The following is a 14,487-nucleotide window of genomic DNA, read 5'->3' on the forward strand; positions in this document are numbered from 1 at the left end:
CTCCTATTACCCTTGGCAAAATAGGAAATTCCAGGCTAAAAATCATTTTTGAGGAAAGAAAAATTATTTTTTATTTTCATGGCTCTGCATTATAAACTTCTGTGAAGCACCTGGGGGTTTAAAGTGCTCAATATGCATCTAGATAAGTTCCTTGGGGGGTCTAGTTTCCAAAATGGGGTCACTTGTGGGGGAGCTCCAATGCATAGGCACACAGGGGCTCTCTAAACGCGACATGGTGTCCGCTAACAATTGGAGCTAATTTTCCATTCAAAAAGTCAAATGGCGCGCCTTCCCTTCCGAGCCCTGCCGTGTGCCCAAACAGTGGTTTACCCCCACATATGAGGTATCGGCGTACTCGGGAGAAATTGCCCAACAAATTTTAGGATTCATTTTATCCTATTGCCCATGTGAAAATGAAAACTGAGGCGAAAAGAATTTTTTTGTGAAAAAAAAAGTACTTTTTCATTTTTACAGATCAATTTGTGAAGCACCTGAGGGTTTAAAGTGCTCAATATGCATCTAGATAAGTTCCTTGGGGGGTCTAGTTTCCAAAATGGGGTCATTTGTGGGGGAGCTCCAATGTTTAGGCACACGGGGGCTCTCCAAACACGACATGGTGTCCGCTAACGATGGAGATAATTTTTCATTCAAAAAGTCAAATGGCGCTCCTTCCCTTCCGAACCTTACCATGTGCCCAAACAGTGGTTTACCCCCACATGTGAGGTATCGGTGTACTCATGAGAAATTGCCCAACAAATTTTAGGATCCATTTTATCCTGTTGCCCATGTGAAAATGAAAAAAATTGAGGCTAAAAGAATTTTTTTGTGAAAAAAAAGTACTTTTTCATTTTTACGGATCAATTTGTGAAGCCCCCGGGGGTTCAAAGTTCTCACTATGCATCTAGATAAGTTCCTTGGGGCGTCTAGTTTCCAAAATGGGGTCACGTGTGGGGGAGCTCCAATTTTTAGGCACACGGGGGCTCTCCAAACGTGACATGGTGTCCGCTAAAGAGTGGAGCCAATTTTTCATTCAAAAAGTCAAATGGCGCTCCTTCCCTTCCAAGCCCTGCCGTGCGCCCAAACAGTGGTTTACCCCCACATATGAGGTATCAGCGTACTCAGGACAAATTGCACAACAACTTTCGTGGTTCAGTTTCTCCTTGTACCATTGGGAAAATAAAAAAAATGTTGCTAAAAGATAATTTTTGTGACTAAAAAGTTAAATGTTCATTTTTTCCTTCCATGTTGCTTCTGCTGCTGTGAAGCACCTGAAGGGTTAAAAAACTTCTTGAATGTGGTTTTGAGCACCTTGAGGGGTGCATTTTTTAGAATGGTGTCACTTTTGGGTATTTTCAGCCATATAGACCCCTCAAACTGACTTCAAATGTGAGGTGGTCCCTAAAAAAAATGGTTTTGTAAATTTCGTTGTAAAAATTAGAAATCGCTGGTCAAATTTTAACTCTTATAACTTCCTAGCAAAAAAAAATTTTGTTTCCAAAATTGTGCTGGTGTAAAGTAAACATGTGGGAAATGTTATTTATTAACTATTTTGTGTCACATAACTCTCTGGTTTAACAGAATAAAAATTCAAAATGTGAAAATTGCGAAATTTTCAAAATTTTCGCCAAATTTCCGTTTTTATCACAAATAAACGCAGAATTTATTGACCTAAATTTACCACTAACATGAAGCCCAATATGTCACGAAAAAACAATCTCAGAACCGCTAGGATCCGTTGAAGCGTTCCTGAGTTATTACCTCATAAAGGGACACTGGTCAGAATTGCAAAAAAAGGCAAGGTCTTTAAGGTCAAAATAGGCTGGGTCATGAAGGGGTTAATATGCTTGGATACAGCACTCTGTGAACAGCCAGCTTCTTTAGCAATGACCTTTTGTGGCTTACCCTCCTTGTGGAGTGTGTCAATGACTGCCTTCTGGACATCTGTCAAGTCAGCAGTCTTCTCCATGATTGTGGAGCCTACTGAAACAGACTAAAGGACCTTGTTCAACGCTCAGGAAGCCTTTGCAGGTGTTTTTTAATTATTCTAATTTACTGAGATAATGACTTTTGGGTTTTCATTGGCTGTAAACCATAATTATCAACATTAACAGAACTAAACACTTGAACTAGATCACTGTTTATAATGACTATGTAATATATGAATTTCGCTTTTTGTATTGAAGAACTGAAATACATTAACTTTTTGATGATATTCTAATTTTGTGAGAAGCGCCTCTATGTGTCACTGCGCATAATGTCACCAATAATGTGAAACCAGAATATTTTCCACTAGCACACTACGTGATGTGAAGTTTAAGTTAAAACTGCATATATGGGCTGGTTTTTTGTGGACATCTATAGAGTGAGTAGGAAGATGTCCACATGCAGATGCGGCACCACAGTGTGCCGACAGGACCTGTGTGATGTCACAGTCATGTGATCAGTCACATGGTCTGGGTTTAAATAGCTGTACTTGAGAGGCAGTCAGCATGTTGTAGCTTGGAAAAGAAAGAATCCAAACGGTGGCTCTAAAGACACATGGTGGTCTGAGTGGGCAAATCCCTAAAGGTACCGTCACACTCAGCAACTTTTGAACGATAACGATAGCGATCCGTGACGTTGCTGCGTCCTGGATAGCGATCTTGTTGTGTTTGACAAGCAGCAGCGATCTGGATCCTGCTGTGACATTGCTGGTCGTAGCTAGAAGGCCAGAACTTTATTTCGTCGCTGGATCACCCGCTGTCATCGCTGGATTGGCGTGTGTGACGCCGATCCAGCGATGTGTTCACTGGTAACCAGGGTAAATATCGGGTTACTAAGCGCAGGGCCGCGCTTAGTAACCCGATATTTACCCTGGTTACCATTGTAAATGTAAAAAAAAAAAAAAAAAAACACTACATACTCACATTCCGGTGTCTGTCACGTCCCACGCCTTCAGCTTCCCGCCCTGACTGTGAGCGCCGGCCGTAAAGCACAGCGGTGACGTCACCGCTGTGCTCTGCTTTACGGCCGGCCGGCGCTCACAGTCAGTGCGGGAATCTGACGGCGGGGGACGTGACAGACACCGGAATATGAGTATGTAGTGGTTTTTTTTACATTTACAATGGTAACCAGGGTAAACATCGGGTTACTAAGCGCGGCCCTGCGCTTAGTAACCCGATGTTTACCCTGGTTACCCGGGGACTTCGGCATCGTTGGTCGCTGGAGAGCTGTCTGTGGGACAGCTCTCCAGCGACCACACAAGGTCTTTCCAACGATCACGGCCAGGTCGTATCGCTGGTCATGATCGTTGGAAAGTTGATCAGTGTGAAGGTACCTTAAGACATATGGACTTTAAGTTATCTTTTGTTTTGCCATTATCCCAGTAAGGCCATGTTTACTTTGCAGAACCCTGCTATGGTTTATGCTGTTCCACAATAAAAAAGTAGGTGATTTACCACAAGAAGCGTTCCTGTGTCTACCTTTGGAAGCAGCTGAGTGAGTCAACCCCTCACAATGCTTTATCGCTAAGGTACGCACACACTTTTTTTCCCCTTGCTAACTATATATTTACACCTATGACAGCAATGCTGAGGCTGTGCAGCTCATTCATATTCTGGCTTAATGAAAAAAGGGGATACTTTTTTCCGTTTTACACCTTTTTTTCTTTTTACAAGGTGCGGTTTTAGAGTTCTAGGATCTGTTAACAGATGACCAAGCATTAAGATTAGTGATGAGTGAATATACTCGGTACTCGAGATTTCCCGAGAACGCTCGGGTGTCCTCCGAGTATTTGTAAGTACTCGGAGATTTAGTTTTCATCACTGCAGCTTAATGATTTACATCTGTTAGGCTACTTTCACACTGGCGTTTTTTGCCAGACGTCGCAATGCGTCGTTTATGGCAAAAAACGCATCCTGCAAAGTTGTTTGCAGGATGCGTTTTTGCCCCATAGATTAACATTGGCGACGCATTGCGACGCTTTGCCACATGTCGCAACTATCGTGCGACGGTTGCGCCGTGTTGTGGCAGACCGCCGGGAGCAAAAATCGTTAAATGTAACTTTTTTTTGCTCCTGACGGACCGCTTTTTCCGACCGCGCATGCGCGGCCGGAACTCCGCCCTCACCTCCCCGCACCTCACAATGGGGCAGCGGATGCGCTGGAGAAATGCATCCGCTGCACCCGTTGTGCAGTGCGTCAAACGCTAGCGTCGGAATCTCTGCCCGACGTATTGCGACGGGGAGATTCCGACGCTAGTGTGAAAGTAGCCTTAGCCAGCATAAGTACATGTGGGGGTTGCCTGGTTGCTAGGGAATCCCCACATGTAATCAATTACATAGTCTGAATTAGGGCTGTATTAGCCCCTTTTGTACTCTTGCTACATTCAGACAGTGATATTACGCTTATTTTCTATTACTCGAAAGCTTGATATATTAATCCCACTATATAGCTTGGTTATTAATGATCTACTTATCCTTTGGGCTACTTTTACATACACCCTGTGTTTGTTTTGATATTTTTTATTGATATGGATGCCCTTGCCTGGTTGTTACAAATCTTTCTCTCCCTTTCTGTATGGCTGGCCTAATGTCAAATTCAAATTAGGCCCCATTGAGCCGTCCGTGTTGCACGTATATATTGTTACAGTTTTTTTTTTTTTTTTTCACGGATACAACACTTATCCATTATAATCTATAGTGCTACTCAAGTCTTTGTTTTTACACAAACTGTGTGTCCATGCAAAACACAAACGGAGAGAAGTCCGTTTTTTCCAGCCGCACGGATGAAAAGAGCCAATACTTATCTATAACAAAACAAGCAAGAGGGAAGAGGGAGAGTCAGCTCACCAGGTCTCGCTGCACTAGTAATCACAGTGGAAACAGCACAGAGCTGCCCAGGCCGGAGCTGCAGAAGCTAAATGGCAAGCAAAATGATCCTCCAGAGATTAAAAAAATAAATATGCAAAACTTCACATTTATTAGAAATGTTAAGACATAATAATTACAGCAACCACATACAGTGGGGAAAACAAGTATTTGATACACTGACGATTTTGCAAGCTTCCCCACCTACAAAGAATGGAGAGGTCTGTAATTTTTATCGTAGGTACACTTCAACTGTGAGATACATTGTATTATTTTTACATAATTAGGCTGGAGTCACACTCAGCGTAAGACAATACGGTCCGTATATTACGGCTGTAATATGCTAAAAATTCCCCAAAATAGTGGTCCGTAGCTCCTCCGTAGGCAGGGTGTGTCAGCGTATTTTGCCTATTCTGGCACTTGGCCACTCTCTTCCCATTCCCGTGTAGCGGTGGGATATGAGGTAATGAATGAAGGGTTAATGCCACCTTGCTATTGCAAGGTGACATTAAGCCAGATTAATAATGGAGAGGAGTCAATTATGACACCTATCCATTATTAATCCAATACTAGTAAAGTGTTAAAAAAAAAACACACACATTAAAAATTATTTTAATGAAATATAAACAAAAGTTGTTGTAATAATTTATTCTACGCTCAATCCTTCTGAAGACCCTCGCTCTGTAACAAAGTAAAAATAATAAACCAACAATATACATACCTTCCGAAGATCTGTAAGGTCCCACGATGTAAATCCATCTGAAGGGGTTAAAAAAATTTGCAGCCAGGAGCCCTGTTAATGCAGCGCTGCTCCTTGCTGCAATACCCCGGGGAATGAAGGTAAAGTAGGTCAATGACCTATATTTACCTTCATTTGCGGTGAGGCGCCCTCTGCTGGTTGTCCTCATATGAACTCGAGCCTGGGAGCTTTCTAGGAAAGTTCCCACGCTCCAGGAACAGCCAGCAGAGGGCGCCTCACCGCAAATGAAGGTAAATATAGGTCATTGACCTACATTACCTCCATTCCCCGGGGTTTTGCAGCCAGGAGCAGCTGGCTGCTTGGAGGAAGAAGAAGGATGAGTATAATCCCAAGCACACCGTCCCAACTGAAGGGTGGTAAGGGAAACATCAAACTTTGGGGGTGCTTTTTTGCAAAGGGGACAAAACAACTGTATCGTATTGAAGGAAGGATGGATGGAGTCATGTATTGTGAGATTTTGACCATCAACCTCCTTCCTTCAGTTCAGAGTACTGAAGATGGGTCGTGCCTGGGTCTTCCAGCATGACAATAACCTGAAACACAGCCAGGGAAATTAAAGAGTTGCTCCGTAAGGCCAGTTTCAGACGTCAGTGTCTCCGGTATGTATAGTGACAATTTTCTCATGTACCAGAGACACTGACATAAGTAGACCCATTCAAATGAATGGGTCTATGCACATGTCAGCATTTTTCACGGACCGTGTGTCCATGTGCAAAACACGCAGACATGTCCATTTTTACCCGGACACAAGGGCCGCAAAAGGTGCCACACATGTGCACACGGAGAATAGTGCACACTGTCCTCCGTGTACACGGACGGCCACGGGGAAGAAGCGCTACAGTAAGCGCTGTTCCCCTATGTGTGGTGTGGAAGCCGGCTGTCATCCCTTCTCCCCTGCTCACAAGCAGGGGAGAATGAATGAAGAAAAACCCGACGTGGGGTTCCCCTATGTTTTTAAACCAACCCGGCAAAATTCATAGCTGGGGGCTAGTATTCTCAGGCTGGTAAGGGGCCATGGATATAGGGCCCCCCAGCCTAAAAACAGCAGCCGGCAGCTGCCCAGAAAAGGCGCATCTATTAGATGTGCCAATTCTGGAGCTTTGCCCAGTTCCTCCCACTTGCCCTGTAGAGGTGGCAAGTGGGGTAATGAGGGGTTAATGTCACCTTCTTATTGTTAGGTGACATTAAGCCGGCTTAGTAATGGAGAGGTGCACTGCAGAGCTGTGTGTGATTATACCTGACATCTGCAGGTTCCTCTCTGCTTCAGCATACATCTCACAAGCAGACAGGGTTGCAATACAGCACAGCTCAGAAAGCTGCAGCAAATGTGTTTGTAAGGGTATGTTTCCACGTTCAGGAAGCGCTGCGTGGTTGACACTGCGTAGAGCTGCAGCGTCAAACACGCAGGGTCCAGATGTTACAGCATAGTGGAGGGAATTTCATGAAATCCCGTCTCCACTATGCATTTTAAGAACGCAGCATGTCCTTACAATGCTAGAACAACGCAGGTGACCTGCCAGTGACCTCAGGTGCAAATTTGGTCAGGATTTTACCTGCGTAAAATCCTAATGCAATCCTGGATGTGGACACATACCCTAAGGAGACAAAGTTCAGTTCTATTCTACTATTGTACTGTGTGTTAGGTTTCACATTAGAAATGCAACAATTCATTTAAAGTAAGCACTGGAGGCAGATCTGTTCTAGATACAGAAAAGCTATGGCGGCAAGATGCTAACCTAGGGACTATATCGACCATGAGCTGGAACGACTACCAGATGGTTAAAATGGCACCTTAAGTGTGAACAGGGTCTGTAGCATTATCATTTAGAGGGGTGGGGGCGATATATGCGAAACAAGGCCGATTTAAGAAAGTGTTAAAAGACTCCATTTGGTGAATATTCCTTTAACTCCTGGACAGGTGCTGCTGGCCCACCTCTTGCCAGTCTCATATAAATGTCACATGACTGCTATAGTAAATGAGTGGCCAGGATTGAACAGCCATTCTGGCGTGGCATTTTAAACTAAGGACACCGGCCACATAAGGTCTAAGATCTATTTAACTGTGTACAGTTTTTTTTTTAGAAATCAGGTCAGATCTACTCTAAGGCTACATTCACACATCAGGATTTTTGTTTCAGGCACAATCCGGCAATTTTTGAAAAAAACAAATTGTTTTTTTTACGCTGGATCCGTTTTTTTCCCATAGAGTTGTATTAGCGCCGGATTGTGCCTGATGGACAGACGTTTCATCCATTTTTTGCCGGATCCGTTCAAATAGTCGTTTCCGGCGGACGGAGAAAACGTCCACTGCAACTTTTTTTTGTCCGGCGGAAAAAAAACGCACAGTGACGAAATCGGCCAACAACACATGAAACGGAGGTGTGAAACAAAGAATCCGGCGTCCAGATCAGGTTTTCACAGCATTTTCCATGCAAATCATGGATATTTTCCATTCTGGGGGTGTCTCTCTCTCTCTCTCCCCCAGGAAGTCAAAAAAATCCAGGCACATTAAAGAAGACCGGATCCAGCTAAATAACGGATCTGGCGCATCAGTTTTTCACAACTTACGTCGGATCTGTTTTGTTTTTTTTTTGTTTTTTTAAATTAGCCGGATTTAGCCTGAAACAAAAAAGCCTGATGTGTGAAAGTAGCCTAAGAAATTCTCACATTCTGGAAGTTTTTTCAATCTGAAATGTTTTTATCACTACATTGTTGTTTCCATTAGGCCAACTATGGCACAATCATTGGTAAACTAAAGAAGCTAATCAATGAAAACGTGGCACTCAAATCATTCAACAAGTATAACGTTACGCATCAGCAGAGGAATCACAGAATGAAAGGGTTATGACATACGCACTGTGGAGATTAACACTGCCATAGATTATTATTAGATGATTCAACCTCATTATTTTTGTAGGATATTAAACTGGACGGCAAGAGTCATTCTACTGTAATATTCTGGGCATTATTTTTGGTATACTGTAATTTTCTCCATAGTAATACTGACGTATTACATTCCATGGGAGTTCTCACTCAAATTTTATAGATTTCTATGAATAGTTTCTCCATTCATTGGGCATTTTCAGTGACACACTCCTAATTGTCTGGCAACATTAGTGCATACTAAAGCTTGATGAAATTAAAGTTTACTACCAAGCCCCAAACCTCCATTGTAGAGATAATCCAGCCATGGCGGCCTTCCAAGCCAAGGCCATTGTGCTCACAAGAAGCATGTATACTCACTGCCCATGAAAAACTCGGGACTCCACCAGCTCAGTCTTCTGTGCCCATACAGGGTTATGTTTAAAGCACATGGCTTACTAGAAGCTGAAGCCCAATATTTACTCAGTGCAACAACAACAAAGTTCTGGAGCTATATAATGCTTCTTTTAATTGCACATGAGAAATTAATCTGCGTACAGGACTACAGCTGATCAGATCCAGTCACACACATCTTGTGACTCCATAATAACACTAGCCTGTGTTCAAAGATTACATATGCAGTGTGTTTTTTTGCTGCAAAATTGTGGCAAACAAAATCGGCAAAAATGACATGTGGTTTTCACGTATGAACGTAGGCCACAAATACATTAAGTTCATGTGGAATCCGTTTAGCATCCAAAGCAGTCCACATAATTTGAGGGAACACTAAGAAAAATAGATACCGTATTTCTTTGGGAAGGGAACAGGAAAATTGTCCATGTCCACTTTTTATTACAAACAGCCATTGAGAAAGAGGATACCCGAGAAGAACCTATGATCCAGCTGCAGAATGTATATAACACAGAAGAAGCCATGATTTGGGTAAGGCCATCGAGTGTCATCTGCACAAGGACAAAACACAGTAGGCGACATCTAGTTTGCTAAAGTGATTGATTGGCACTGCTCACTTCCACATCGGGAGGCGAGGATGTGTTGCATTGGCAGATAATTCAAGGACACATCCACGATCAGCAAGTGTTAGGTACATGTCCTAGCTACATCATTTTGCTGTTAAACCTCCCGAATACCAAAACACTGAAAGGGTAGCAGCTATGAATTAGAGGTCAAACATCATTCATCTATGGCATATTCAAGAAGGTGTCATCTGAGATCAAGCAAAATTGGGTAGTGCTGTAAAATAACTAAATTAGCACTAGTGACCTGTTGAACTTTCTGCGCTGACTCTGATGAATCCCACCAGTCTGCTTACCAGGCTGGAGCTACTATGTCCTGTATGTCATGAACCCCAAGTCAAATTCAAACGACCGTGAAATATGGTCAATATACGGACAGTGATGCAAAGACTGGCAGCAGATCCCAAATCTGGAGGCAACAGTTCATATATGCCCATAAGTTTATGAAGTTTGGATTACGAGATCGGTGGCCGGTCCATACAAGAACTGTGCTTTATGAACATCTGAATTTGCCCTTACTGGTCTTGGGTTCTCTAGCTTAAGATCAGCATTGAGGTCAGCAGGAGACTACAGTTGTCATGTGTTGTAGACGAGACATCACCATTGAAGCCATGTACAAAAGACCAGAGGAGAGTCGGCTAGGGCTCCAGCAGATAAGTAATGGACAATTTTGGTTATTTTACAAGCTTTGTCCTAATTTTGGCCAATCAAACCGGGTGGATTGTGCACCAGGCGTGTGCAGTAAGTAACAGTTTAATGCAAGTGAATTAGGTTTTACAAAAAGAGTGAACTAGCAAATGGCTGCGATCTATCTCACAAATGAGCTCAGGAGGCTGCCTAGCAACAGGCAGAGGTGACTGCTCCGTTTCCGCACGCTCTAGTGGAAATCCAGTGTGGTCACCTCTGCTACAGAATAATGGTGTGCAGGTAGCATTGATCAGGTTACCATCACAGGCAGTTTACAGTTTGGGGGGAAAGATGGCCAATGCCGGGCATCCTAGGGTAAAAATATTGCCATGCACCATTCATTACGGTTAGATGCAATTCAATATTTAGAATCTGCATAAAATACTGTGCCCCATTTCTTGTGACCATGGAGCTCAACTAGTAAATGTGCCCGTCGGCAAATAAATGTTGTTTGCAGGGATGAGTTTTCCTTTAACATGACCCTATTATCGCCATTTATGAACGAGTAAATATATCAAGTGTTAATCACATTGAGCGGAGCACTCGGGCAGATAAGCGCTGCCGCCATATGCTTTACCACATTGTTTTACTGCCATTGATTACCTCCAAAACAAACAAAAATGCACGTGAACATGAACTGGGAAGCCCATTGTGAGAGCGGAGTAATCCTGTATGACAGCTATGAATTGGCCAGATCACAATCATCCAGCCACTGCTCACTGGGAACATGTGTCAGGAGATCAGATCACACAGATCCAGCCAGGCTGCAGCATCTCACGGAGCTGGCGGCACACGGCGGGCACCAGCCATTCCCGGACCCATGGTATCACAGTGGATGTATAATGCCACGATATCACATTAGAAGTCTGACATACAGATTTATCTCCTGCTGCCTATACAGCACTAACATATTCCACAGTGGAGTACAGACTATCATAGGATATCCAGCAGCCCATGTTTAAAGGATTTCATTTTCTCTCAAATATTATTCTAACTAATATAAATAGAAAGTCTAAATATTGTAACACACCCATACAATAAAAGCCTGCACACATCTAGCACACGGCGACCCTCGTGGGGTTCATAATTAGGGCTAGTGATGCGACATTTTTAAGGAAGAGGGCAAAATGGCACACACAGAAGATTGGCAACTATAACAACTATTTGTAACACAAGCGGCAATATGAGGGAGTTTCATATTACTGAGCAGGATTCCCAACCCTACAATAATCACCGATTAGGACTCGAACCACACATTTTTCACTTGATGGCCACACAGACTGGACAGGTGGACGACCACCTAGTGTACACCGAGGGTCAGGGGTGGAAAGGATGGAGCACCGGCCCACTCCAGGTGTGTGCCAGATAGCATGGCACCGGTCACTAGCCTGCCCTTATCTCTGTGTATGCCGGGGCTTCTCCGTGCCATAGCATGTAGCCATATGTGTTCTCTGTTCTAGAAGACTCACGATGCCTCTGTGCCACCGTAGAAATACCTGCCTCACTGTGCCCATCCCTCAGCATTACCTGCCAGTCTGAGCCACACACCAGCACTATGCCCAGCAACAAGCCTCTGTGCCACCAGAGAAATACCTGCCTCACTGTGCCCATCCCTCAGCATCAGCTTCCAGTCTGAGCCACACACCAGCACTATGCCCAGCAACAAGCCCCTGTGCCACCAGAGAAATACCTGCCTCACTGTGCCCATCCCTCAGGATTACCTGCCAGTCTGAGCCACACACCAGCACTATGCCCAGCAACAAGCCCCTGTGCCACCAGAGAAATACCTGCCTCACTGTGCCCATCCCTCAGCATTACCTGCCAGTCTGAGCCACACACCAGCACTATGCCCAGCAACAAGCCTCTGTGCCAGAGAAATACCTGCCACATTCTGTCCATCCCTCAGCAACCCTTTGCCAGTCTGAGCCACACACCAACACTATGCCCAGCAACAAGCCCCTGTGCCACGTCCTTACCTTCGCACTGGTAGCCGCCCAGCCCCCAGATGAAGTCCGTGCAGTGGTGGCAGAAGGTGGGCTTGGTGAGAGTGACTTTCCTGAAGCTGTGCCCGGGGGCTGCAGCCTGCCTGGGGGTCTGGTGCTTGCTGCCAGGTGAAGAGGGGCTCATCTTCCGCTGCTGGGGGGGCGTCCTGCTCTTGCCACCCCCAAGCTTGGGACTAGAAGATGGGCTGCTGCTGTTGCTTCCTCCTCCACGGTGGCCCAGATTTCCAAACCTGGCTCTGGCTCTGGCTCCGTCCGCAGCCATCTCTCCCTCTCACAGACAGGGAGGAGGGCCCAAGACACGCGAGGCAGACGAGGAAGCGGGCAGGGGACAAGGGGGATCCTGGCACAAGGGGGATCCTGGCACAGGGTCTGACGGCTCTCAGTCCACAGGGGGCAGCTGAGACAACATGTCTGCTCCTCAGCAGTAAGCGCCGCTGTGAGGAGAGTGCAGGAGAGAGTGCTCCGGGCTGAGGGCAGGCCCCGCCCACTACCGGGTGTCACTCAGGACTTTAGCGTGGAGACATTCCCACACCTAGTGCCACACACGTTCCGTCAGCGAAGGAGAATGCCATTACTTCAGCTGGAACTGGGAGAGCTGGTCAACAGGCAGCACAATGGTGACTGCACTATAGTGTGCCCTTCTGGGCTAGGAGAACCGCTGGACGCGTTACCCGTGTGTTACAGTCATATACCAGTGTATTACACATATACCAGTGTGTTACAGACATATACCCGTGTGTTACAGACATATACCCGTGTGTTACAGACATATACCAGTGTATTAGACATATACCCGTGTGTTACAGACATATACCAGTGTATTAGACATATACCCGTGTGTTACAGTCATATACCCGTGTGTTACAGACATATACCAGTGTATTAGACATATACCCGTGTGTTACAGACATATACCCGTGTGTTACAGACATATACCAGTGTATTAGACATATACCCGTGTGTTACAGTCATATACATGTGTATTAGACATATACCCGTGTGTTACAGACATATACCAGTGTATTACAGACATATACCCGTGTGTTACAGACATATACCCGTGTATTACAGACATATACCCGTGTATTACAGACATATACCAGTGTATTACAGACATATACCCGTGTGTTACAGACATATACCAGTGTATTAGACATATACCCGTGTGTTACAGACATATACCCGTGTATTACACATATACCCATCTATTACAGACATATACCAGTGTATTACAGACATATACCAGTGTATTAGACATATACCCGTGTATTACACATATACCCGTCTATTACAGACATATACCAGTGTATTACAGACATATACCCGTGTGTTACAGACATATACCAGTGTATTAGACATATACCCGTGTGTTACAGTCATATACATGTGTATTAGACATATACCCGTGTGTTACAGTCATATACATGTGTATTACACATATACCAGTGTGTTACAGACATATACCCGTGTGTTACAGACATATACCAGTGTATTACACATATACCCGTGTATTACACATATACCCGTGTGTTACAGACATATACCCGTGTGTTACAGACATATACCCGTGTGTTACAGACATATACCAGTGTATTACACATATACCCGTGTGTTACAGACATATACCAGTGTATTAGACATATACCCGTGTGTTACAGTCATATACATGTGTATTAGACATATACCCGTGTGTTACAGACATATACCAGTGTATTACAGACATATACCCGTGTGTTACAGACATATACCCGTGTATTACAGACATATACCCGTGTATTACAGACATATACCAGTGTATTACAGACATATACCCGTGTGTTACAGACATATACCAGTGTATTAGACATATACCCGTGTGTTACAGACATATACCCGTGTATTACACATATACCCATCTATTACAGACATATACCAGTGTATTACAGACATATACCAGTGTATTAGACATATACCCGTGTATTACACATATACCCGTCTATTACAGACATATACCAGTGTATTACAGACATATACCCGTGTGTTACAGACATATACCAGTGTATTAGACATATACCCGTGTGTTACAGTCATATACATGTGTATTAGACATATACCCGTGTGTTACAGTCATATACATGTGTATTACACATATACCAGTGTGTTACAGACATATACCCGTGTGTTACAGACATATACCAGTGTATTACACATATACCCGTGTATTACACATATACCCGTGTGTTACAGACATATACCCGTGTGTTACAGACATATACCCGTGTGTTACAGACATATACCAGTGTATTAGACATATAC

At 44.1% G+C, this 14,487-nt stretch overlaps 1 protein-coding gene across 1 annotated transcript in view; it reads right to left on the bottom strand.

Moving 5' to 3' along the window:
- The window catches only part of DGKQ (diacylglycerol kinase theta), a 206,022-nt gene extending 193,341 nt beyond the window's left edge, over positions 1-12,681 (bottom strand). Inside the window, exon 1 of the mRNA XM_069767667.1 lies at positions 12,166-12,681. Coding sequence (XP_069623768.1) covers positions 12,166-12,454 — 289 coding nt within the window. The 5' untranslated portion in view covers positions 12,455-12,681. The remainder of the gene's footprint in view (positions 1-12,165) is intronic.
- Positions 12,682-14,487: the final 1,806 nt, after the last annotated feature.

This window comes from Ranitomeya imitator, chromosome 1 (genome assembly GCF_032444005.1).
Source record: "Ranitomeya imitator isolate aRanImi1 chromosome 1, aRanImi1.pri, whole genome shotgun sequence".
Taxonomy (NCBI): Eukaryota; Metazoa; Chordata; class Amphibia; order Anura; family Dendrobatidae; genus Ranitomeya; species Ranitomeya imitator.